This window comes from Thermobia domestica, chromosome 17 (assembly GCF_964235325.1).
Source record: "Thermobia domestica chromosome 17, izTheDome1.hap1.1, whole genome shotgun sequence".
Lineage (NCBI taxonomy): Eukaryota > Metazoa > Arthropoda > Insecta > Zygentoma > Lepismatidae > Thermobia > Thermobia domestica.
The window spans coordinates 93802871-93830279 of record NC_137470.1 but is presented as its reverse complement, the minus strand read 5'-3'; the positions used below and the strand labels follow the sequence as shown (position 1 = coordinate 93830279).

At 37.1% G+C, this 27409-nt stretch overlaps 1 protein-coding gene across 6 annotated transcripts in view; it reads right to left on the bottom strand.

Annotated features, from left to right (window-relative positions):
• The window catches only part of LOC145673896 (uncharacterized), a 128869-nt gene that overhangs the window by 65792 nt on the left and 35668 nt on the right, over positions 1–27409 (bottom strand). For 5 of the 6 annotated variants that reach the window (XR_014128840.1, XM_081743696.1, XM_081743699.1 and 2 more), the window contains 3 exons: positions 17143–17248; positions 9966–10109; positions 2635–2784 (listed from right to left, as the gene is read on the bottom strand). Coding sequence is in view for 5 of the 6 variants with exons in the window: in XM_081743696.1 (XP_081599822.1) it covers positions 2635–2784; positions 9966–10109; positions 17143–17248 (400 nt within the window). In the remaining variant the exon portion in view is untranslated. The remainder of the gene's footprint in view (positions 1–2634; positions 2785–9965; positions 10110–17142; positions 17249–27409) is intronic. The other variant, XM_081743700.1, reaches the window with a different exon arrangement.

Genomic DNA, 27409 nt, shown 5'->3' with positions numbered 1-27409 from the left:
CATACCGATGCTCATGTACGTGAATAACATTTCCAACGGGATATACAGAGGTTGATTCAGTTATATTGAGCCGAAGTCAATGTGCAACTGTACTGCACATGCGTGCACATGCGAAACCCATAGCCGTGAGATTGCCACGAGACAATAACAGTATCTCGTTTGTCATGTAGTAGAGCAGTGTGGTCAAGCGTAGTCTAATGCCATCGAAACTGAACAGAATCCGGGAGGAGTTCACTGTGACCCTTTTCGACGTCGTCGCGTGTCGTAGAAATGTGTGAAGTGCGTAATTTTCGTGTAGCTTGCGCCACTGTGAATCTTATTATACAGAAATATGCTGTACAGTCATAGGCCCATCACACCAACGCGAGTAGTTGGGATCGTTTCCCAAAATGGTTCAGGATTCTCGTACAGGGGCTAACTGCGTTCCCGGAGGACAAACGTCAAAAACAACGATACTCATGTCCTAACTGAAATGTACCAGCACGAAATCCCAGCATTGTACGGCCAGGACGTGAACCACGTTGAATTGCGAAGACAAGGCATCCAGCCATACGGCGAAAACATCGCTAGAATGCTTTTGTTGTATGGAAGAGAAAACTAGAATTGCAGCAGTTTCTTTCTCTGACATCCCTGTCAAAAGTCAAGATGCCAGTCGAAGAGATTATTGTGCTTTCGGACTCCTTAAGTGGCGCTTTTCCGCAACGTAACTGGCCTGTGGACATCCTGTAAGAAGTGACAAGCTCCATTGTAGTTTCCTGCAATAAAAACTTTGATGCCGGGCAATAGTCAGTAGAGGTGGCCTGCAGATCGAAACAACCGGTGGTGGAAACATGGCATTTCCTAGGTAAATGGTATATTGAAATTCGTCTCAAGGTAAGTGAATCAACTTCTACCTAGAGTTCGGACTACGAACTAACTTGTATACCAACCTATCATATAGCCTCGTTGCTGAGCAGAGACGCTCGACTATAATAACACAAACACAAACATGGATCCGGAGCTCAGTGGTAGAGCGCTCATCTCTGGTGCGAAAAGGTTATAGGCTCGATTCCCGCCCACATGAGTTTGTTAATAACATCGTGTCTGAGAGTTTTTTCGGGGTTCTACTGTTTCCTTCCAATTCTCATTTCATCAATTATTTCGTAACGATTCATGTTACTTAATTCTCCGTGACCATTAGCCTGAAGGGCATAACTGCGGGAAGTGAAACTAGAAATTTCATTTCATTCTTTTATTTCGCAAACATAAACAGGGATAACATGTCAATACCGTACAAAGCTACAACAAAAAACGTTAAAGAAAATTAATTTTATTCATTATTAACGAACATTAGATTTACTTCTTTCAAGTTATAATTCAAATCAGTGTAGTACTGCCATATTTAAAACATTCGTCGAAAAATGTCTCGAAAGTTCATCGAGTGCTGAAACATAATTGGCAGTCTTCTATGTTATTGCTTATCATGGCTAAATGATTAGCGTTATCGCCTTTGGCGCAGGAGACCGGGCTTCGATTCCTGGTGGGATGTCATGTGATTCGGATTCCACTGTAACCTGTAAGATTTTGGACTACGTTTCGTAATGTCTCAGTGCTGGCAGGGGACGTTAAGCTCAAACAAAACAAAACAAAACAAAAAAACAAAATCTTCTACAGTGTATTCAAGAAACTAATCAAGCTGCTATTTATTTACATTCTAAACAAATTATCAAGACTTGAAAAAAATGAACTGAAATCTGAGTTTTACGTCCCACGTTTAGATCGGCTAGGCTAAGGGTCTTGATTGTGAGTTTAAAGTTCCTTTCAGCAACAAGGCTATATGAGACCGGACCTATTGATTAACGTGGAATCTGAACCACATGAGCTCCCGAACCCAGGTCGAACCCAGGTCTTCCACGCCAAAAGCGCGTACGCTAATCGCTTACCCACAAAGGAGCTCACTAGGCTAAAGGAGGCGGTGATGAGAAATGAATGAAATGGTGGCATGAAGTGGGAGGAAACGGGAGAATCCCGAGGAAACCCACGCACACGCTGTTTGTTCACCACAAAGTTCACTTGGCGCGACCTGGGATCGAACTAGGGAAACCATGCACCAGAGTTGAACGCTCTACCACTGAGCCACATCGGCTCCTATATCTTGACTTGGAGTATTTTCTAAAAGAGTATGTTACTTGCATAGGGTAAATACTGTTTATAAAAAAGACATTACTGTAATAGAGAATGGAGAATGAAAGTTAGTAAAGTTTGTTGGCATGCGAACGTTTAATTTGGTGATTGATGTATCACAAGAGAATTGGTTGATCAAGGTTCCTTGAGCGAAGTATTGATACTTAAAGTGGACACAAATAAGAATTGGGGAAGGAATCGTTGTGAACCTTATTAAGTTTCAGAAATTGATTGTAAGAGGCAATGATATAATATTAAGAAGGATAACAAATTAATCACTTTACAAGTTTCTAGCAACCCTTTTTAGAAACATGAAGCTAAAAGAACTGGCGAAAGATAGAATCTGACCTAAGCCCCACCTATTATTTAGCAATACATGAAACGAGCAGTGAATAACCACAGGTCGCCTGCTTTCTGCTTTAAATTCTCGTTAAATAAATATTTCATACTGTAAAATAAATTTCTACTCACCAGGATTAATCGAAAGTGTCTGAAAATACTTTGCTACATTCGCCATATCTGTGAGGGTCTGCATCGGATCTACGGCCTTCGTCTTCTCTTCAGAATGGGATTGAACAGGCTGTTGAGCGAGTTTGAAAACTTCTAACTCAGGATTCAACACTGGAAATGGAAAAGTAAAGTAAATAAGATGTATGATACACATTTGTCACAGACACATGTAACAATTCTCTAGATAAACGGGCGGGCTAAAAGCACTATAGGTTTCAGATAAGTGAAGTAATTGATTCTATCGTGAATATGAACGGAAATTAAATCATACTGAGTTACAAGGGTAAACTTCACTATTAACATAAGCGGTATTTCAATGTTGAGATCATTTTTCTCGTAGTGCCATGCAAGGATAAGTTTAAAAATAGTTTATTATTATTATTATTATTATTATTATTATTCGGAGTCCCCAAATTAGTGTAAAAAGCGCAATGTGAAATTTAACCAAGTATGGTAACTTTTTACTAATGCCATGATCGAATGTTCTCTGGAAGTTTGTGACACTGTAGTGTCGTCAGTTGGCAACACTGAATAATAAATATGACATTATAAGTTTTCGTTTAACATACAGTTTTAAAATATGCAGGGTTGCCACAAAATTTTTAAAATCATTTTCCATGACTTTCCAGTTGTTTTGTACTAGCGGAAAACCATGACCGCTAGATGAAAAATTAAAATAATACATATTTTTTTACGGCCTCCACCATCCCCATAGCCGCCCAACGCACACCTTATTTACTTTCTTTCTTTTGTACACTTTACAAAATATATTTACATGCATATAACATTTGGATATAATATGTTTTGTGTGAGAGAAAGAAAACGATCACTATGCAGTCTAAATGATTCGTTAAGTGTATGTTTTAACATGTGTTTTAAGAATAACAATGATTCACTTTTCTGGATACAATACGTTTTGTGCGAGAGCAAGAAAAATTCTTGTCTTGAATGCCCACTATGAAGTCGAAATGATTTGTTATGTATTAACAAGTGATTTGTTATGAATAACAGTGGTTCACTTTTTTCCTTCGTTCTCCAACCGTCGGATTTTCTCTACAGCTGCTTCCTCTTCTATCTGAGCTTTCATCCTAATGACCTTTCTCTCTTCTTGAGTTTCTGTACTTCCTTTGCAATCCTAAGTTTGTCGTTTTTCTCTTTCTTCTGCTTTCGTGCCCCTTCCAAAAAACTTTCATATCTCTGTCTTGCTGCTCGAACAGACCCCAACATTTTACTTGTAATGGTTACATGTTCTCTGCCACCGTGAAACTGAATGGCCTCATAAACAGTTCTCTGTGCTATGATACTGAACTCACTCTGATTCTTAGAGGCAGGAGTTTTCCGCAAGTTGCGAAATCGCGAAAGTTTTCCGACAAAGCTGAAAGTTGGTTTTTCGATGAACTACGTCAGATGAGGAAGGATATAGATATTTTGAAGTCGCGACAAAGTGCGATAACTGGAATTTTGAGCGAAATACGCCGCAAAACGCGACAAATTGCGAATTTTTTAGAACGTTAATTTCAGTTGTTAAAATACAGAAATAAAAAGTACAATTTTCCAACTTTTCCTTTTGTAACTGGCAACGCTAATTACTACTATTTGCAACTGGCAACGCTGATTACTAGTAGCTTCCGTTTCAAGTTTCTAGCTGGTAGTTGTCAAATGTGGAACATTTAGCGTCGTGTTAAAACAGCAGTAATCCTCACTTTGGTGCTTTTCTGGAATACGTACGCTAAAAGAGTTTATAATTTTAAAAATGGTAAATAAAAAAGGTACGGTACAACATCGCACAAGTGAATTTGCCAGTGAAGGCTTGTACGTAAGTGATATCCAAACGTTAATGTGTAAATTTTGTAATTCTCGCAGTGAATGAAAAAAGAAAGATACTGTACAAAAACATATAAATTCGGCAGGACATAAACGTAACAGAGACTAAGTTGAATGTGGACCAAGCAATGGGAAGCGACAAATTACATTGGAAGGCTTTGCAAATGCGCAGAAAGAGGCGAAAGTAGAAAAGACTGAATTCATAAAGAAACCACTGAGATGTTGCTGAAGTGCAATATACCCATAGAAAAATTGACCACCCTGCATTTCGTGCGCGGTTGCTGAAGTACATGCCTGGTAAGTAAATTTCGGCATAATGTCCATGTTTTGTAATGTTTTAATCAAGTAGAACAGCCTTTGGAACGTAGGAAATCGAAAGGGAAATATCACACGAGTCCGTGTATTTGTTTTTTAGTGTCGCTTCTGTTGTGCTAGAAACATCACTACAGAAGGTAATTCGATTCGATACCTGAATAACTATATATAAAATGTTAAAATTTTGCAGAGAAGGAAAAAACACGTGGACTCATATTACCATTAAATAAAGCAGCAGAAAGAACTGCTCTTACGATAGGCAGGAGTGTGGGAACCGTTCTTAAAATTAGTAATGAAAATGCAGAATTCTGGATAAAAGACTTCTACCGGTTCAATTTACGGTGTTAACCCATCCATAATCATGAGGCATTTCGGGAGCTATGTGATTAAGAGGCAGCAAAGTGTGATCCAGAAAGCCAGAAATAATGGCGTCTGAGAGCCGAAACGCTGACCACGCATCACCCAGTTGAAAATGCTACATATGGCCAGTCATATCACATTCATTAGCTGTAGCCCCAACGACTTTAGTATTTCTTTCTATCTGTTAGCTCTATTTGCATTAGTATTTCAGGAGAGCTAATGACATGGAATCAAACATTAAATCACCTAGATGGCTCCTAACTTAATTTTCACATATTTATTAACCATCTTTATGGTTTAATGTTCGATTCCATGTCAAATAATTTTACATATTTTTTCTCGCAAAACGACTTGAAGTATGTACACGAGTTCTCTCGTGCAATTTGATTCTCTTCAGCATATCTTCATAAATTGAAAAACTGCACGTGGAAGAAATCTTAAGTTAAACTAGTACATCTGGCAACCCTGCCATGCGATTCCTACAAACAAGGGAACCTTACGTAAACAAGGGAATAGGATTAGGATTTAGATTTCTGGGTTGTCGGTATCTAAGGCCATTTAGCCCGTCACGTTTGAGGGATGACGTCCCTCGGCGTGCACACTATCCGGGGAAAGGGAAGGAAGGAAGCGATCTGGGACCTATAAGTTAGGTACCACTCCGGCATTTGCCTGGTGGGAATGAGGAAAACCCAGTAAAACCTCATTCAGAGTGGCTGGCCTGAAAAAGCGTTTTACACATTTTCCACCGAGTGACCCTACCGCGAATCGAACAAACAAGTGAATAGTTCCCAACTTCGCCGCATTCACAGAAAAACCAGACGAGTAATAAACTAATAATTAGTGATATTCATATGTGCGGCATGATAGGAAGTTACTGATCTTCATTGTGTTTAACTAAGCTGGATTTGCCCCGGAAGAATGAAAAGCAGAAAGTTGATATATTATTGCACTTATGTGTATTTTACTTTCTAATGATGGTTTCTTTTTCCAACAGTCAGGTGATTTGCCATCTGCATCTCAAATTCGAAAGGAATATGTACCTCAGGTCTCAAGGCTGGCAGAGACAGCCATAAAGGAAGATTTGGCAGGAAAGAAGATTGCTATTTGTTGTGATGAAACTACAGACAGGAAGGGAAGAGCTGTGTTTGCTGTTCTTGCAAGAACTCTTGAAGCAGCAGCAGAGCAGAAGTGTTATTTGCTGAGTGTGACTTTTCTTGATAGTGTTAATGCTACATGTTCACAGTCGGCATACACTAAAACGATATGAATTAGATTACAAAAATGTTCTAGCATTTGTTTCAGATGGTGCCAGGTACATGACCGAGTGTTTTGGCACTCTGTCAGTTTTAATTGGGAGCCATATGATTCGTGTTTCTTGTTGGTCGCATAAGTTAAACTTAGTAGGAGATATCTGGCTGTATGAGTTAAGGGAGATGATGCAAGATCAAAAATGCTTTTTTACATTGACGCCGAAGTTGTTTCCTGAACCAGTGTTAACAAGGTTGAATAGCTGGTTCTATTCTGCCCAATATTTGCAGGACTATTTTGAACCATTGTGTAGATTCATTTCTTCTCATGATTCTTTGAACTCACAAGCAAAAAGTTTAAAGATTTTTGTTAAAGGTAAAGAAGATCTCTTGAAAGCGTAGATTTATTTTCTTTCTGAGAACAGCAAGTTTTTGGTGGATCTCATTACTTTCACCGAGACAGAAAGTAAGCCGTGTGCCCATCTTTTGCATGCTCGTCTAGAACACCTGACGTCTCGTTTTAATTTAATCGCAAATGAGTCGTTTGGTTCTCGCACAGATACTTGTCTTACTAAGTTGTCAGAGGATGTTAAGAAGAAAATGGTGATATTGTTTAAAAGATGCGGGGAAAAGTCCCTTTTAAAGTTACATACCTTAAGGAAAGAAAAGCAGCAATTGAATGAAATGTACGAAAGACTTGGAAAATTATTTGATCCCTCATTTGTAGGGGGGCCTCTCAAATCCTGATATAAAGTCTTTGTGCAAGCTGTTTGTTCACATACCAGGATTTTCAAAGGAAACTGCAATGTATGAAACTCTGTATGCTGATTTCCATAAGAGTTTGACGGAAGTTGTAATGCAGAGTCAAGATGGAAATGTCAGTGTGATGGATAATTTACTTGCACAGAGAACCAAAGGGGAGGAAAATTTAAATTTCAGTAACTTGTGCCTGTCTGCAATATGGCTTCCACTAACAAATATTGATTGTAAAAAGGTTTTTTTCGAAATACAGTTTGGTTGTCAATGATAGAAGGCTACAAATAAAAGGAGAAAATGTGGAAACGTGCAACATGCTGCACTTTTCATCAGAATAATAATTTGCAGTTGAGATATACGAGATGATACTGCGTTAATGTATTGTATGTATGTGTTTTTGCATGTGAATGTGTTTGTGGTGTATACCTAATACAATGTATGGGATTTTGTTATGGCAATCGTGAAGATACAGTGCTAGTGTATTTTAAGTTTTTGGTCTTGTAAAAGAAGAAAGAAGTAATTTGTTGTTAGTAACTGCATAAAAAATAACTTCATTGTCCTAAGTAGCATTATTGATTTATTGTTTATTACGTATATTGAGCCTATATTAGAGTTTGTAAAATTAATATTAGAGTTTATACCTAGGTATATTAGAGCTTGTAAAATAATTTACTTAGCGACAAAATAAGAAGTTTTATAATTCAAAATGCGACAATACACGAAATTTTAAATTTCAAATGCGAAATGTTTAATTTCAAATTGCAAAAAACTCCTGCCCCTACTGATTCTCAACCATGAAGTCTTTGTTGATCGAAAATCCATACTCCACAGATGCATTACCATGAGAAATAATCAACACTAGCTTTACAACTTGCCACAGTTCAGCATACTTTTTATCCTGAAGAATACGTACATAGAAATCATCTAATCGCTGTGGTTTATTAGCATGTTCTTCGAATATGTTCTTCAAAGAACCGTTTGCCTCAAAACATAGTTGAAAATATTGATACTTTGCCTTCTCTGCAACACTTCCACTTATTCTGTTTAAACTGAAGAGTCTCTTAAGGAGAACATTTGCTCTATATTTCCCCACATCAGGTTCGTTCATTATAATTGCTGGATCAAAACAAGACATTCCTCTCACTTTAGGATATTGAAGGGGCATCTCTCTTTTAACTTGTCCACCATTTTCATGAGGAATGTCCTACACTCATTCCGAAACTGTAAAACACCGACATCTTTTAAAAACTTTTCGTACTCGAATTCAATGTTTACTTTGGAGGCAAGAAGCAAGGCATCTGACTCTTTATCCATGTGTGCAACATACAGCTGCTTGACAGTAGTAACTTCTTCCATTACTCTTGGTTTGACAATTCGAGCCATGAGGACCCTCAACAGATGCAAAAGCTCTCCATACAAATATGGAGACAGTGGATTCGAAGTCTGGAATCTCAAAAAGCCTTGGCAATCACCCTGTTTTCTTAAAGACACTCAATTTACATTTCAGAAAGGGATCCCGCATGTGCTGAGTAACCCTTTTGTATGGCTCAGAATTTAATGGTTTTGTTTCATGAATGTACTTTTTTACATCCTCAAATATTTGCAATGCTCTTTCAGTGCATTTTTCATTTTCCAACCATCTTGTTGCACAATACTTCATAGGGAACATTGAACCACCTGTAACTGCTGTATATTCCCCACGTCTTGCTGATGAGTTATTAAAAATATAGTACAAATCTCTCAGAAATAAGTTCACCTTCCAACCAACTCCTCGCATTCCAGTACCAATGCACCAATGAACGACATGTAACCCACAAACGCCAATAGCAAATTGCTGCTTTCCATGTGGATCTTCTGCAAACATGCCCCCTTTCAGTTTCTTGAAGAAACTCAAGTTCACATTAGCTCCGTCCATGGATACTTGCAACACACTTCTTCTTGGTAGATCTGCTATGCCACGGGTATAGGCTCCCAGAATGTCACCTGCTGTGGTTCTATTCAAAAATATGCTGTTCAAGTACTGTGTACACACGAGGTTCCTGTTAGTGTCGAAATACCTAATACAAAGGTCTAACTGAGTCTTTTGGACAACATTATTCAAGGCTTCGTCAAAACAAATCACAAAGTCCTCACAGCACCTCAATCTGTCTTTCAGTTCAGTATCAAAGTATGGAGCTAGGCCATTATTTATAACATAGGAACACTTTGTTCTACCCAGCTGAAATTTGCTGGCAATTGCACTATCATGAAACACGGACCTGAAATCGTCACTAATCTTTTTACAGGAGTTATGAGATAATCTATCTTCCACTACTTTCAAAGCCCATCGGATTTCCGCAGAAGTTATATCAGCACGCGCAACACTTGACAGAACGTTGTGCGAGTTTGTGTCACTGGTAGATGTTGAAGGACCCTGAACTGCACTTTGTTCAGCACTGTTTTCACCACTGTTGCAGTCAGTCCTGGGTTTGAAAAAAGTTCCTATAGTCGGCTGTGATGATTTGAGAAGAAGCATCTTTTGGTGACCCGATCCCTTTGCATGAGATGTGATTGCTGCTATTCCCATGTTAGATAAGAACATGTCCTTTTTGCACAGGCTGCATTAGGCATGATGTATGTCCTCTGATTTCTTCAGCCATCCAACAAATGCAGGATATAATGACAATATCTTTGGCTGACTGTACACGGAACGACAGTAAAAAAATATTAATGGTCAATAAACTTCCAGTTTGATCAAATTGCTTTAAATAGCTGTAGTTATTTTATACTGAGAAATTAATTTCTACTAACCGGAATATACACTGGAACTTGCCACGTTCCGAATGCCACTAACAGATTTACTTGGATCTCCAGTCTGTGTTGTGTCTTCGCGTGAACGTCCAGAAACGTTGTCATTACGCTCAAAACCTGAAGATTCAGGTGCTTTCTCTGATGCTGGAAAAGTAGAGTAAACAAAATGTTGTTATATATTTTGCTACAGACACGTATTCTACAATACGATTATCGTTTAACGGGAAAACATATCCAAAGATGAGACATATACGAACAATTGATAGAACTTAAGCTCAACAGTATGATAAGCAGACATCGGATTTTTATGCAAATGCATATTTTGTGTGCATATATATATATATATATATATATATATATATATATATATATATGTTAAACTTGCTAAGTATTTATAACAACAATAATATAGCTCGAATATGATATTTTATAGTGCATATAAAAATTCATATTTCAAAGGTTAAGGCATATATTAGTGCTTAAAAGCATATTCTGTAAGTTTTTATTTCAGATCTATGCTTTAGCATGGAGTAAATCCAGTTTTAGTTTGTATTTTCAGTAACAGAACGGCTTTTTGCATGGGAGGAAAAATGCTTAGTTTATGGAAGACTAGTAATGTTAACAACCCATCCGCAGTAGATACGCTTACAACTGCCAAGATGTTAAGAGAAATCTGATAATGATAAAGACATTTTAATATCGTGACGACATTAATTCAGAAACAAGAGAAAGGGAGGAATGCTGTTCAGTGAATGCTTAGCTCTAGTCGACGATGAATTTAACTACGAGCTCGAGTCAGTTCGTGGTAAATTCGGGCGCTCTGTGCAAAATAAAGTAACGAATGTTATTGCCAGAAACTCCGAGAACAAAACAATATTGAAGCCATGGGAAAATACTTTCAAGGATTAAATTTCAGCTTGCCACAAAATATGTATACTAAACTTGCTCCTATTTATAAATATTGTCTAGTAACATCTATTCATGTTAATATGTCATTTTCTGGCTACAAATATCGCAAACTGGCACAAAAAAAAAAAAAAAAAAAAAAAAAAACAGAAGCAAGAGAAGCATCTTGTGAGGCTAATAACGGTAAGCAGTAAATCCTTAAAAACTTTATATATATATATATATATATATATATATATATATATATAGTGAAAATGTATAGAAAATGAGGCTCGTATTATTTCACGTAAAGTAAAAGCACTCTAAAATACAAATGTAACGAAAAAGTAGAGATCGTATTCTCATATCACTGTGTTTATTTTAATCTTATAATTTGTGTGTGTTTTAAAAACTTAGGAATATATTAACTGTAACTGTCATAAAAATAATCTGAAAGGTGAAGTTCACTCTCGATGTTACATTTCACCTACAAAACTTTGTCAGAACTTACTACGCTCTCTTTTATTGCATTATTAATGCATATTTTAACACATTTAACAGCATAGTTGCACGCATATTTCATGAATTTTAAATGCATAAAAATCCGATGCCTACTGATAAGACTCAGTTTACGGGATTGTGCGCTATTTTCTAGTTAATGAGTGAAAATGATTATTTTATTTTTTATTTGTTTGTTTATTTTATTTTATATATTTATTTTGCTAAATCTAAAAATTGATGCTGTACTTACTGAGGTGAACCATGCTACTTATAGAGGTGAAACTGACACTGAAACATCCTAATTAGGCTTTTTATTATGACATTAACAAAATGACAGTACATAGTATGGTTAATGATATATAACCTAAAGGTGTAATTAATTCTGAAATTTTAATATCTGTTTAACTTAAATATTGTCCGAGGGTAAGGTATGCACCACTCGATAGACAAGAAGAAGCCAAACTAAATAACATATTTGTAAGCAAATTCTCATGAGTAGTTCATGAGTATTTTAAAAAACGTACTTTTGCAGCGATAAAAATACTGTTCGCTACCACTAATAATGAACAGATTTTACTTTGATGGAAGAAAGTTTTATTCATCTACTGTATATATAGCAAATTACAATGTTAACTAACAAACTGTATCTTAGTTGTTTCTTTTTTCCCTAATGATTACATACACTTTTATATTTATACTACTTATAATATAAATTTTTAACTATTTAATTATTTTTTCGTATAATATTTCTCTCAGGTAGGTCAATATAAATTAGCCAAACATGGAGAAACTGCAGAACGTACAGAGAAATAAAATGAACGAAACGTTTATTACTTGTGGTTTCAATAAATTGCAAGATTCAATAAATCGGCAGATCAAAACAGTTATTTGTAAACAGATTAAAAGTAAGAAAAAAATGAAAAAAGTGGAAAGTAGTTTTACGTCCCACGTTTATGTCGACTAGGCTAAAGGTGACGATAATGATGAGTAATGTCCGGATTTGTATGTAATTACATATTTTTTACTTCATATGTAGGTTTGTCAAACCCTTAAATGTTTGTGATTCACACCTGTAGGGTGCTTCAACTCAAGTTTCATATTACATATTTTTACATATTTTGACCAATATTACATATTTCTATGGTTTCTAAATATTTTTACATAAAACTGTCTTAAAATTTTGCGTTTACAGAAATTTTAATTTAAAATTAAAAAATAAACTCTCCGACTGTGCAAGGGTTGCATCTAGATTCAATTTCGTCATATCTATCTTTTCGTTTCTTTACCGAAAGAAAAATCTCTCTCTTTTTTTTTTTTTTTTTTTTTTTTTTTTTTTTTTTTTTTTATTTGTCAAACCATGTTTCGCAGAATTTTCGCCGATAACAAAAGAAATATAAGAAGAAACAAGTAAAAATTCTCCCTCCGGGGTACATTAGCAGCGCCCTTTATTCTCAACTCTGCAGGAAAAGACAGATCACGTGCCTGAAAGCCGGCTGGCCAGGAAATTCCTAAAATTAAGTCTATTTGACTGCTATCGGAGGTCGGACGGGAAAAAAGATGACAGCAAATCCTGCAATTCAAGTTAAAACTGTATGCTAGTGTGCTTCCAGGAATTTACTGCAAGAGTTCGTTCCAAGAAGCTGGCGACAATGGCAATATCATAGCAGGTAACCTAAGATTTCAAAGAACTTCGCTTGTTCAACTGAATGACAGGAGGACAGTACTCTAGTACTGGAGTTGCAAAACGCACGTGTTCTGTATTGACCGTCGAAGTTAGAAATGGCTCCAGTTGCCTCAACTTTATAAGCGAAATTGCGGTCGTAAGTAACTATCGATGATGCGTTTACTACGGACGGTAAAGTGGTGTTGTGCCAAGTGTGTGATAAAAAAAAATTGGATGTTCAATCAAATCTCAGTTAGAACAACATGTACGAAGTGCACTCCATGCAAAAAATAAAAATTTGCGAACTGCAGAAAAACAAGTACTCTTGACACAAATGCATCAAGATACTTCAGTGAGTGAGTTTTTCAAAGACTTGTGCCAAGGAATGATAGCAGCAAACATTCCTTGGAACAAAGTTCAAGTGCCAAAATATCGTGCTTTTCTGGAGAAGTACTGCGGGCGTCGAATTCCTGACGAATCCACTCGTCGAAAGTGTAATCTCGAAGTTTGATATAGGGAAGCTATAGATAGCATTAGGGCAGAAATAGGTAGTTCATATATTTGGATTTCTGTGGACGAAACAGCAGACGTTTTGGGACGTTATGTAGCAAATTTAGTGATTGGAAAGTTAAGTGAAAATGCTCCATCTAAATCCTATCTTATTGCGTGTAAATTGCTGGAACGCACGAATCATTCCACGATTGCTCGCTTTGTAAACGAAGGTCTTAGTGTTGTGGCCGGGAGGAGTTCCGGAAGAAAAAGTCCTTGTTCTCTATACAGACAGTGCAGCGTACATGTTAAAAGCGGCCAGAGCACTTACAGTTTTTTACCCTCACTTAATTCATTTCACCTGAATGGCCCATGCTCATGAGCGTGTTGCTGAAGAGGTGAGAGACAACCTCTGCGAAGTAAATCAACTAGTTCCTTCCACGAACAAAATGTTCATTAAGGCGCCACAACGTGTTCAAATTCACAGAGATCAACTGCCAGACGTGCCACTTCTTCCGGAGCCTGTGCTAATGCGATGGGGCACTTGGATACAGGCAGTACATTTCTACAATGAACATTTTCAAAAAAATTAAGCCTGTTGTTCATTCATTTCCATCGGAGTCTGCTGTGTCAGTTGGCATTGCTCAAAAACTGTTTAATGACTCAAAAGTAGCGTGAGATATTGCCTGCATAGACAGCAATTTTGGTTGGCTACCTACAAGCATTAAAAAGCTAGAGACAGTTGGGCGGCCTCTTCCGGAATCCATGGAAATCATCTATCCCTGTTTCTTGTATTACGTGGTTTAACAAGAAGGCCTTTTGTTCCTTCCTTCCACCAAAATGTAATTGTAAAATCCCGTACAACGTTTCTTGTTGGTGTCGATATTCTATTTTCAACCTCTGTATAGGAAAATTTACTCGTAATAATATGTTGCTGCAATACTTAATTTTGAACAAAGACAGTTTATATTCAATTGGAAACAGAGTATAACACCCGTGCTCACATAAAAATCGATAGAAATGATTTTGCTGTTTTGCTACGGAGTTCATCTCGCTTTCTATTTCATTTGGCTTAAGCAGATACAATTTACAATATAATTTAAAATCGCAGGACGACACAATTCATTTTTAGAAGGCAAATTTAGAAGAATCACACAGCATATAACAGTAGATTTCAGCATTGGGAAACACCGGGAAAATTTTACAGCTCTGCATAATTACAAGAATAGGATTTCAAATTAAATTAGTCACATCGCTATGTATTAACTCATCAAGAACCAACTGTGTACCTTAAAATGTATTATTACTTAATGGATTCAACTAGAGAAAATATACAAGTCAATTCACGTAACACATTACTAACCAGAAATAATAACCACGGATGACGGTATCTTGTATTGAAATAATGGGTATTTTACGCATTAACGCTGCAGAGCAAACCACACACACAACCTACTACTTCAAACGATCAGCGCCCTCTGGCGAGAGGCTTATCTCTCCGTGGTCTTCAATTTTATTACTGCCACACATACTAGAGAAAATATGCAACCGAAAAGTGAGGACATTCGTGCTTCAAAAGTTACAATTTTGTCAGTTTTATGGGCCTGTTGGAACCACTGTGCATTGCTTCCTTATTTTTCTCCATTAAAATGAGGAATGAATGCATTTGCTGCAATTCTTGATGTAAGCACCCAAAATCATCAAGAATTATTCGACTTTTTGTAATACTTGCAGTGGTTTAACACTTTTAATTTCCTAGACATGTAAATATAGGGTAAAGTTCTCATGCTATGTGTGGTGCTACAGCGCCGATAGAAATTAATATCCTTCATCTCCCTCTTTCGTCCGCGTTGTTTCATTTTAACCCTAAAATCACTATTTCCGGATAATAGTTCGTAAAACTATGACTGAAATACAAGAACGATATTTCTTTGTCTTACTTACCGATCAAAATGTGATTTCCTCTTTGCAATAGTTCTTCTACTAAGCACTTTTCCACATCATATTCAGCATATTGCCGAATGTTAACAATTACCGATTAAATACAGTAATGCGCATTTTCTCCTTAACTACTCTATATAGTGAGAAGCGGTTTCCTGCAATCAATGGTGTCCAAAACTCTATATTAAAGCTGAAAGTGGAAGAAATCTACTACCACTTTCGTTTCTGATATTGAGAAAATACCACGAAAAAAAAAAAAAAAAAAACTCTTTCACATGGTACACAGTCACGCTGTTAGTTATTTTATACGCACATTATATCATGCTCTTGTAGCTTGTCTTCGGTAAACGTAATAATGGCTTCGTTTCCCAGTATAAAGAATAACATTTCTGGCGTTAACCCAGCACCGTGAGACATCTGGAGACTTCCTGGAATTAGATCTAAGATTTAGTGAGCTACAGTCTTGAAATTTAGAAATAATGGTGACGAGAGCCTATTTCGACTATTTTGATCCAAATGAAGGCTGCTGAGCAGAATACTTGCTATAATATATATTTCATAGGTATGTCTGCTTTTTTAAGGAGACAATGGTGACGAGGGAAATTCACCAATTGAGGTTACTGGATGAGCTGTTTAACGCCGACAATTACGGAATTTACTTAATGAATAACAAAATCGATTTTTGCTGCATAAACAAGAATGCATCAGTTCCAATCTCTAACACACTCTCGTCTTTGTGGCCCCGTGTAGCCTAGTCGCTAACGGTTTCGTACGACCGGTCCCGGATTCGATTCTCGGTGGGGACACTCGATCGAAAACTTGTAATAACTTTTTCAGGCCAGCTATCCTGAGTGAGGATTTTCCTGGTTTTCCTCATTCACACCAGACAAATGCCGGAATGGTATTTAACATACAGGTCTCAGGTCGATTCCTCCCTTCCCCCTTCGCCGAATAGTGTACCCGGAGGGACATCATCCCTAATACCTGACAAGGTTAAGGCCTTAGATGACGGTAATAAATAAATAAATCGCCCTGCTTGAATGTCCGTTACTGTAACATTACTGCAATATTACTACATCCAATACCTGCTTCCTTGACACGAATAATGCCTTATTAATTGCGTGTCTAAATAAATGTGTGTAATGACGCTATAATCGTTTAACTCTTTTATAAAAGCTACATTCATGAAATGAAATGAAATCTTTCAGTTTAACGCCATGACTAACGACAGTGAATGATAGAAGATGAAATGAGAATGTGATAGGAAACGGAAGTACACCGAGAGAACCCACGGACACAATGTTGTCCAACACAAACTTACTTGGCTGAGGAACGAACCAGAGATCCCACACGCACAAGAGGTAAGCGCTCTACCACTCAGCTACCGTACTCCTCAAAAGCCACATTCATTTGTAGTTTCATTTTGTTACCCCACTCTCATTCCCTAAGTTCCATTTTTCATATATCTGGTACGTGAGATCCCGAGAAAGTATTTACATATGCATTTTATTTTTATTAATGTTTCATATTATATAATACTTTTAAAGACGCTAGAAAGTTAAAAATTCAAACTTTAAAATTCTAATGTAATTTGTAAGGACGTACGAGGTTAGAGCTACGTAACAGTAAACAAAAAAAGTAACATTTAGACATATAACAATACAGAGAAAATAAAAATAATAAGCCTGAACAACTCACCAAACATCGACATCAATTGGCGTCTGCACTCTTTTACATGTAAATCATACTCGGCAGCCAAAACTTTATGAGTTTCGTTATATGGGCAAACTTTAATAACTGCAGACTATTAAAAATAAAAAGTAAAAATTAATTAATTCTTTCGTAATTATTCCTACTCCATCACACTCTACTATGCACAAAACACAACACTTTTTCCCCACCAGTGAGACTGTATTTTTCTGCCATGTTAAATAGCTTTCAGACAACTACTTTGACGCTCATAATAATATTTAGTTCCTATTAGCTCAAGGAGATGATTAACCTAAACTTGAAAAAAATATAACTATAATAAAGCAAGATAAAAAGAATTATTAATAAATTTTTTTCCTTAAGAAAACAAACAAAATCGTGCTAAATATACTACAAATCTCAATAAAAAGTGAAAAAAATAATTGTCAAGAATTTTTTTTTTTTAAATCTACTTATGCAAGACTAAAAAAAAGTAATGCGAGCGCTCTCATATACAATAAATTTATAGTCTTCAAATCTGACGTAATATTATACTGTTGCTTGTATTATTAGTATATAACGTGTACACAATATTATATTTTAACTATACAGCATTTCATAGTATGAAATAACATTCTGCACTATATATTGTATTTGTATATAAATCATAATACACTAAATTTAGTATATTATATATAACATAGTACCATATTATTAACATTATTTTGCTTTTGGTATATAAAATAGGTATAGATACGTATCTTTATATACTACATAATACTATTATAATGTAACATTTTCTTTTATTATTGACATAAATTGAGGTGTACGAACACTTATATACAGTGTTTTATTTCTGGCGGTACGCAACGGTACTTGGAACCGGCACCTTTTAATGAGGAGCGAATATTTCCTGTTTGGTCTTAAAAAGAAGTTGACGTGAAACTTCGAAAGTACCAAATAGCAAATATGTAGTTTTATTACTTTCCTTTTCTTTTTTTTTTTCTTTCTTCCTAGAAAAAGATTAGCGAATTTTTGTTCCTTCTTAAAGTCAGCTAATTGTATTCATGGGTTAGAAATATTTGGGTCCTTCTGTTTCTCGCTCGCTGGCACGTCCTCGTGCCTCCTTTTTTCGTTCCTTTTTCGCACTGCATCATTCCTTTTTCGCATAAACCATAAAGGATCTGAACCGATCATACCTTTTTCTGAAAAGACTGACTTCCCACAACAAAATAATCCCAACAAATTTGTCTATCGCTGAAGTTCGACTAAACTGAAACCCAGTACAATGTTCTGTTGGGACTCCACATCTGTACTTTCTCCACAGAGGACCCTCTGCTCAGTTCCTATTTTAATGTATCCAATTAATTGGTTTTATTCATTATCAGGAAGAGGATTTAAGTGAAAACATCCCCTAGATTATTTTCGCAAAGTTTATAAATTCATTTAGTAAAGGTTTGTAGAGCATTTTGTAGCACTATTAGTATTCTGAAGAGCATTATGTGAACAATGTAGTGTATGTGTATTGTTAGTGAAAATTCGGTATTTGTGGAACTAAATGTCTTTTGAATACAAACAACAGCAGATTACTTTCCCCGTTTACAAGAAGATAAAAAGCACGAAGAAAATCACTAAGAAATACAGGGTTTGTATGATAAGTAATGAGACCAGGTCTGGAAACATTGTTTTATTGATCTGATCTGTACAGGGACTTAAAAGCTTTCGAAGTACTCTCCTCTTGCGTCGATGCACTTCTGCAATCGATGTTTCCACGCTGCAAACGCCCCCTGGAAGTCAGCAGCCGGCATGTCCTTTAGAAATGTGGTCACGGCTGCTTGGATGGCTGTGACGTCTGCAAAACGGGTTCCTTTCAAGCGTGGCTTCAGCTTCGGGAAGAGGAAGAAGTCGGCCGGGCTCACATCTGGGCTGTAGGGTGGTTGTGGAAGGACTTCCACCCCAATCCGGGTCAAAAAGGAGGTCACTAAGAAGGCGGTGTGGGCAGGGGCATTGTCGTGATGCAACTTCCACCGGCTAGCGATCGCCGGTCTTTTCCGCTTGACGCTCCTGTGCAGTCTCTCAAGGACTTGTTTGTAGAAGGCGGCGTTGACGGCTTGTCCTTGGGGTACAAACTCCTTGTGGACCACCCCCACATTGTCAAAAAAAAACAATCAACATTGTTTTCACCTTTGACTTCGACATTCTGGCCTTCTTGGGGCGCGGGGACGCAGGAGTGTGCCACTCCGCGCTTTGACGTTTCGTTTCAGGGTCGTACTGGAACACCCACGACTCGTCACCTGTTATGACGTCATCTTCAAAGTTAGGGTCACTGTTCATGAGGTTCAACAGTTCCTGACAACAATCAACACGTCGTTGCTTTTGTTCGTCAGTCAACACTCGCGGCACCAGTTTCGCACAGATTTTTCTCATTCCCAATTGTTCCGTCACAATCTTGTGCACTGTTGTGTGGTTCATATCGAGTTCATCAGCAATCAATCTCAACGATAATCGACGGTCTGAGTTCAGGAGATCCCTCACTTTTGCCACAGTTTCGTCCGTAGTCACTGTTGTCGGGCGTCCAGCCCTCTCCAGATCCTCAACGCTTTCCCGGCCGTTCCGGAACGCACTGTGCCAACGAAACACCTGGGCTTTGGATAGGGCTTCCTCTTTGTAGGCCTCCGTGATGAGAGAAAGCGTCTGAGTAGCCGTTTTCCCCAGGCGAACGCAAAATTTGATCGCATAACGCTGTTCGATGGAACCCTCCATGTTTGTTGATTTTCCGCCGTGACAAGAATGTTCACAAGGGCTTTGTCCAAGGCTTGTCCGCGCTCCACTAAGGCTCGGAGCCAACTGACGCGCGGTGCGTTGCTTTGCTCGGACCCCCCCCCTACATCCTCCATCACCGACAAACCCGCTCCAGCGACACGCGCGCCGCGGCGCGGCGAGTCTCATTACTTATCATACAGACCTTGTATTATCATTATGTTTATTGTATTATAAAATTAAGATGTAAGAATCAGTCATTTTTAAAGCATCTTTATGTACGTAAAAGTTTTTAGTTAGAAGATTAAAGTGATACACTACTGGACATTATAATTATTATTGTTAATACGATGGCGTGTGAATGAGCGTGAGCAGTTTCTAATTGAAAATTACACCATCTCCCTGGAGTATGTAATAAATTTCAGCATCGCTTAGAAGTTGACACAAATGATACTATTGTTGCGAGACCTATGATATTCCACAAAAGTTCAAAGAAAGCACTCGTAAAGAAAAGCCAAAATTCTTGAAACGGAATGTCATACGACCAAGTTCTTCATGCCATATGTTACCGTTAAATGTTGTTTTGAGAAAAGAATGGATCATTACGAATTCTGACTGACTACAGAGCCATAAATATATACATAAAGAATCCAGCACTGTTTGCATACATATTTGCGAACTTCAGGGGAAAAAAAGAGAGAGCTCGGTAGCCTAGGTTTTACTACCTCTTACCAACAGTGCGGTATTACTGAAGATTATATGCAGTACTTGCCACTTTTATTTAAAGGAAATTTATACAAACACACACTAATGGTTTTGGGCGTGAAAAATGGTTCTTCTATATTACTGTTGTGTTTAAAGAAAGTGTTTCCATTACTGTTACAAGAACAGCTGATTAGGTATATTGATGATGCATTCATTGCAGCTGAAACAGTTCTTGAAGTTTTAGTGCGTTTGGATGAAGTACTTACAGTCCTTAGTGAAACAAACATAATATTGCAAAGTGTATTTTTGGTGTTAGTGAAATGAACTGTTTAGGCTATCACACTTCAGCATCTGCAATTCGTCAAGATCCAAATCCACTAGAATGTATTGAGAAATCCAGTACCAAGAAATCTGAAAACGTTAGGTCATTTTTGGGTGTAATGCACTGGCATTCTTGAACAATTAAATAACAGTAGTTAAAGGGAAAAAGTGAAAATGAGAACCGAAATAACGAAGTACATTTAAATCATTAAGGTAAGAGATTATGAAGGACATAATCTTACACCATCGACAGTTTAGCAAGCAGTTTTATTCAGAAACTAATGCTGCGTTAACTTAATTGATTTTAGTGTGCTATCAAATTGTCGATGGTGAAAAGTGTGTCCTGGAGTACGCTAGCCGTATACTAACTAATGCGAAAGCAATTATGCTATGATTGATTTGGAATGTTTGTCAATAGTGTACGCGATGTGTAAGTAAAGGGTTTGGTTGAAAGCATCAAAGGTTTACATTTGGAGAGATCATGAAGGATTGACACAGTTGAAGTGCATACGTAATTGGAATGCACAATTAATGTATTGGCGCTCGAATTGCAGCAAAATGATTACGAAATCGAATATATTTGTGGAAAATCAAATGTTTCAAGTGATTGATTGTCGTGTATGCTACTAACGCAAGGAGAACTCGTGGCAAATATAAACCCCACACATGTTATTAAATTTGAAGTGTATGATTTAGATCACGAAATACTGGAAAAATCAGTGGGAATGTAATGGGTATCGTCCCATAATTTAACATTTATGTGGTGAATATGTTGAAAGTGATGTGCACAATTAACCTTTCGAAGTAGTTCTAAAAACTGAAAACAATATTATACAAAATGGAATGTTAATGATTCATGAGCTTCACCACCGAGTTTAGTGAATCACATTTTACTCGGCTTGCATTATCATTATGGTTATTTTGGAATCTTAAAAGTGTTCAACATTATCTCTTGAACGTTTTATTGGAAGACCGTGAGAAGGGACATAAAATCCTACGGCAATATTTGTGAAGTTTGTATGAGAACAAAAACGGACAAAAATTCTGTACAATGTTTAATGCAAAGTATACCAGCTCAAAGTACGATATTTAGTATCACCCGATCTCGTGAGCTCGTTACCTCAAGGAAAGCACGGTAAAACGTATTTATTTACTATGTGCAAAATGTATTCTCGATAATTAGTGACTTATTCTCTTTGCAAAGCAAGGTATGCTACCGTTACACCGATGTTTAATTGACTTATACGTTTTACGAATGAGTGTATTTATGAATATTTTACTAGGCAATGGTCCCCAATTCATTGGAAAGGAGTATAACGCCTTATCATGCTTCTAGTAACATTATTGAACATTTGCACAGGGAATTGGAAATAATTCTGTGTGTGTTGTGCCCTCAGTCTCCTTCCTCATTGCCGGAATACGTAGTGCAAGCCTGATTGTTGAATTATGAAGGGATAAGCAAGGCTGTACTATTGTTTTACAATCGGTTCATTAGTATCTACTTCCATTGTATACTCAAACATGTTTTCTACCGGATAACCTGTGGAAATGTTATAATTCAAAAACTGTAATCTGCAGTTGCATTGAACGATATATAATACAAAACATATTAAGAAAAGACAATCTACAATTTTGTTGTAGATTATTCTGATAAACGAAAAAAGCATGTCAAGGACAAGGTTAATATCGCAGCGGAAACATTTACCTTTTGAAATTAGAGTATTGGTTGTATCCGACTTGAATACCGAATGCCTTTTAGGTTGTATTTTTTTTGACTGCAGATAATATGACCATTGATTGTTTTCTAAAAATGTAGTCAGTTTTAGTGATGGGAAGAAAATTGTTGTTGTTACCATGCTCAAAGAAAACTCACCTAAGGCTCAAGATAATCAATCTCAATCAAAGAGAATTTTTATCAGACGCTGATTGTTAATCCCAGTCGAAAAATTTGTATTGTTATGGATAGCTGTAATATCTACAATGATAGTCCTGATTACGAAACTGATAACGGCTGTTCATAATCCTCGTGTCCTATTATAAACAGTTTAAAATTAGAAAGAAGCAAACTAGAGGGAGAGCAGATCTTTCTTCAATAGTTTAGAAGAAAGAAATAATGCATTGGTATAATGTAGAACCAATGATAAAATGTTTACGCTAAAAAAAATTGAACCTTAATCAAGCCGCAGAAGAAAAAGCTGATTATTACGGATTACAAATTTTAGTTATGGATAGTGAAATTAGTAGTGCTCATTGTAGGAAACGGAATACTAATGCCATTAGTAGGGAGGTTGTTTCAGAAAATACAAGGTGTTTCAAAACAACACCAACAACGTTTCGGAGGTGATTCCTGACACCAAGATAAGACATAAAGTATAGACGAACCTCGGTGCACAAATGCTTCCTCTCGGAGTTATAGGCTACCGAAAACATGAACTTTTAAGCTCCAATACTATGGGACGTACCGTAGTCGGGTCAAGACTTCACTTAGGAAGTAGTACGTGTCCTATCCAAATTTCTAGGTTACAGAATCCTGTGGTACTTCCGCAACAATTTTTATAGATGTAGTTGGTGAGTACTTCAAATTATATGCCCGTAGCCGAACTCACTTTTTGGAAATCCCATTCCTTACTCTCTTTTTCTGGAGAATTCAAATGTGCAATAAGAAATGAGCAAAGGAATTAAAATTTTAGTTACTCACCGTACCCTCGAGAGAGGTGCAGATAGGAGGTTGCGTTTGGTATCATTGAACAGCTTTTTCAAAACTATTTAACACGTGTTTCTGTTTCTTTTGCTGATCTGTATATTTCGCGAGATATTGGACCGTTCCGAGACTTTCTCCGCACCCTGTATTATATATATCTAATCTGTTACATCATGTGATTATTTTGATTTTACTATATTTCATGAAAAATTCTTCATTTTCTTTATTTTGTATGCATGTACTTTAAAAACTGTTAATGGAAAATTTGTGTTATGGAATCATATAATTTTGGCAATTTATATTTATCGTGAATTGGGGAAATGACTATGATATTGCATACATATTTATCTTTTCCTATATGGTACTCCTTTTACCCATATCCTTTAAATAAACTGATCCTATTTTTGCAATAATACAGATATATTACATATACATAATAAACAGTCACTTTATCTATATACACGAAGAACATTATAACAACAAAGAACTTTATAAACAAAGAACAATATATATTTACTTTATGAAGAATACGCGTGCATTTCACTAGATATATAACAGCATTTATGAAGACACGTTAAGAAGACCAATTAATATAGTATACGGCCAATAATTATCTCAGTGATTAGCAAAGTATTGAAATTTATGTACCTAATTGACGAGGTTTTTTTTTTTTTTTTTTTTTTTTTTTTTTCATGACTGTAATCTTATAGGCTAAATAGTACAGTGAAACCTGTCAACTTGGCCTAGTTCGTCTTGAACCTGCATTTTCCCATAAGACATTCGTTACTTACTACTCTATAAGTTGGCCACCTGTCTATCTTGGAAGTTGGACACACTGAAGCAATGTTTACTCTATGATGATAATGATAAATTTACCTGCATATCTTGGCCACGAAAAATACTGTTTTGTTATTTTTCTTAATTCTTTCGTATTCCCATATGAGAGACAGATGTTCTGTATTTGTGACTGGAGAAAAAAAGCAAGGATTCGCGCGATTTGCTCTTGGAGGTCAACGGCCAGAAGACTACCCTGATAAAAGGGTGGTGAAAGAAGATGTGAATAAGAGAAAGCACGTACAGGAATTCAGGAAATGGTTGTACGTATTTGTTTACCCTCTCTGTTTTGGTAAAACCATTAGCTATATCAGCTCCTCTCATCAGTAGGGAGCTTTAGTAATTCCAGAAAATTCTCACGGTTAAAACTAACCATCTCAATTGTCAACTATTGGCACCTGTCAGCTTGTCAAAAGATAGTGGAGTTTTTGAGATATGAATTCAATCAAGATTTTCTCAAAACATCTTTTGCTCCGAGGGAAACAATTCTAGCTCTATAACAAGAGGTAGTTAACTACAATATTAGAATGTGCATATCTGCCAAAAAGAATAAAACAAATACGTCTAGAATGAACCACCATTCAGTAACAACTGAAGCCATATAAATTGTATATGAATTTCTCAATTTATAACTTAGCTTTTCTTGTTTCCAATCTGAATAACTCAGTGTGCTATAATATCAATTTCAATAAACTGCGTACATACGCCTCTGTTTCATGGTTGTTTGTGTTATTGTGTTTTCAATCCGAATAATCCAATGTACCAGACTAGTTTTCAGGAAGAGAAAGGTATGTACATATATTAAACACAGTATAGTAATATTTTCTAGCACTGTATATTTTTATGATTACTCTATATGCATTATTTATAAGTAGCTGTCGTGCCACTGCTTACTAAAATTTTACAATCAAGTAATACTAGAAATCCTATTCTAAAAATACACCAATTATACTTGTTTTCTGTAAGTTCGCCACCTGCCTAAGTTGGCCACTTTTCGATGGAACCGATGGTGGCCAACATAGACAGATTTCACTGTATTTAATAATGTAACCATGTAATGAACATTAACATATACAGGGGTAGACAAAAAAAAAATAATCTAAAAACACTTCATACAGGACAGGTAAGTTTGGCCCTCCACTGTACAACGTGTGTTGCGGTTGCCGATCGTTTTTTTGTTTTCAATGTGTCATGTGGACCTTCCTCTTCGTCAGCAGTAACCCGTTCATCTGTGAGTGTCGTAGTGTGAAAGTGGTGCGGTAAAATGGGCGTCCTGACAGACTTTCAAAGAGGCATGATCGTTGGTGCCCGTCTGGTTGGAGCTTCAGTGGCAACAGTGGCGAACATTGTGGGGGTATCGAAAGGCACCGTGTCCAATATCACGAGGGCATACACAATTCATGGGCAAACGACGTCTGCAAAGCACAAGAGTGGTCGAAAGACAATCCTTTCAGATAGGGACCGGAGGGCATTAAAACGGATTGTAGCAGCTAAAAAGAACACCACTGCAATGAAAATTACGTCTGAACTCAATTCCGGCCTACAAAACCCGGTTTCATCGAAAACAGTACAACGGGAACTTCATAAAATGAAAATTCATAGCAGGGCTGCTAACGCCAAAACCCTGGTCACAGCAGTAAATGCGAAGAGGCTTATCCAGTGGTGCAAGGACCACAAGGCCTGGACTCATGAGCAGTGGATACACATAATGTGGTCCGATGAATCGACCTTCACCTTGTTTCCAACAACCGGTCGTGTTTACGTATGGAGAACACCGTCGCAGGCCTATGATACAGACTGTCTGCTCTCAACTGTAAAGCATGGCGGTGGTTCTGTTACAGTATGGGCAGTGATATCGTGGTTTTCCGCAGGTCCCATCATACCTCTGCATGAAATGATGAATGCTAAGGCGTAAGAGGCCATTTTGGGGGACCAGGTTCCACCCATGGCCCAAATATTGTTCCCTGATGGTGATGGCATCTACCAAGATGATTTGGCACCTGTCACGCTGCAAAAACGGTGAAATCATGGTTTGAGGAGCATGACCAGGAGTTATCACACCCCCCTGGGTCGCAGAATCACCAGACCTGAACATCATTGAGCCATTGTGGTCTGAGTTAGAAAGGCGTGTTCGGTCTCATTACCCTCCACCAGCATCCCTTAAGAAACTGGAGCATGTTTTGGAAGAACGATGGTACGAAATTCCACACACCAAGATTCACGAGCTGTATACGTCTATTCCACGTCGGATCCAAGCTGTTTTGGACAAAAAAGGAGGCCACACACCATACTAGGTATGATTTTCACACTTTTGCAAACGTTTCAGATGTTATTGTGCAACCCCTGTATATATGTGTGTATGAAAATAAGTCATTGAATGAATGTTACGAAAAAACAAATTAAATGAAATTGAGTTTTACTTCCCACGGATATGCCGGCTAGGCTAAAGGAGACTGTAATGATGAGTAATGAATGAAATGGTGGAATGAAGAAAGTGGGAGGAAACGAGAGAACCCCGAGGAAACCCAAGCACACGGTGTTTCTCTACCACAAAGTTCACTTGGCGGGAGCAGGGTTTGAACCCGGGACTCCGAATGAATGTTACGTCTAGTAATTACTTGCTTCTCAAAGTACTGTAATAGTCATGATGATGTAGTATGTCGCTATCAAATTTCATCAAATATATCTTCCGAACTTCCGCCGTGCGATTGAAGTTTTGCACATATCAGAAGAATACAAAACAAATTTATTTCAGAGTTCACTCAATGGGAAGAGAATGAATGAAGAGAAATCTTATACATAGTTTGCACTATTGTGTATTTGTACACGAACAGTTTGTATATGGACAGTGAGGTATTAAAGTGAATGAAATGACAGATTGATGAGTTCAGATTATTCATTAATATTTATTTGTAGCACTGAACAGTATACTATCACTACTTTAAACTGGAACTG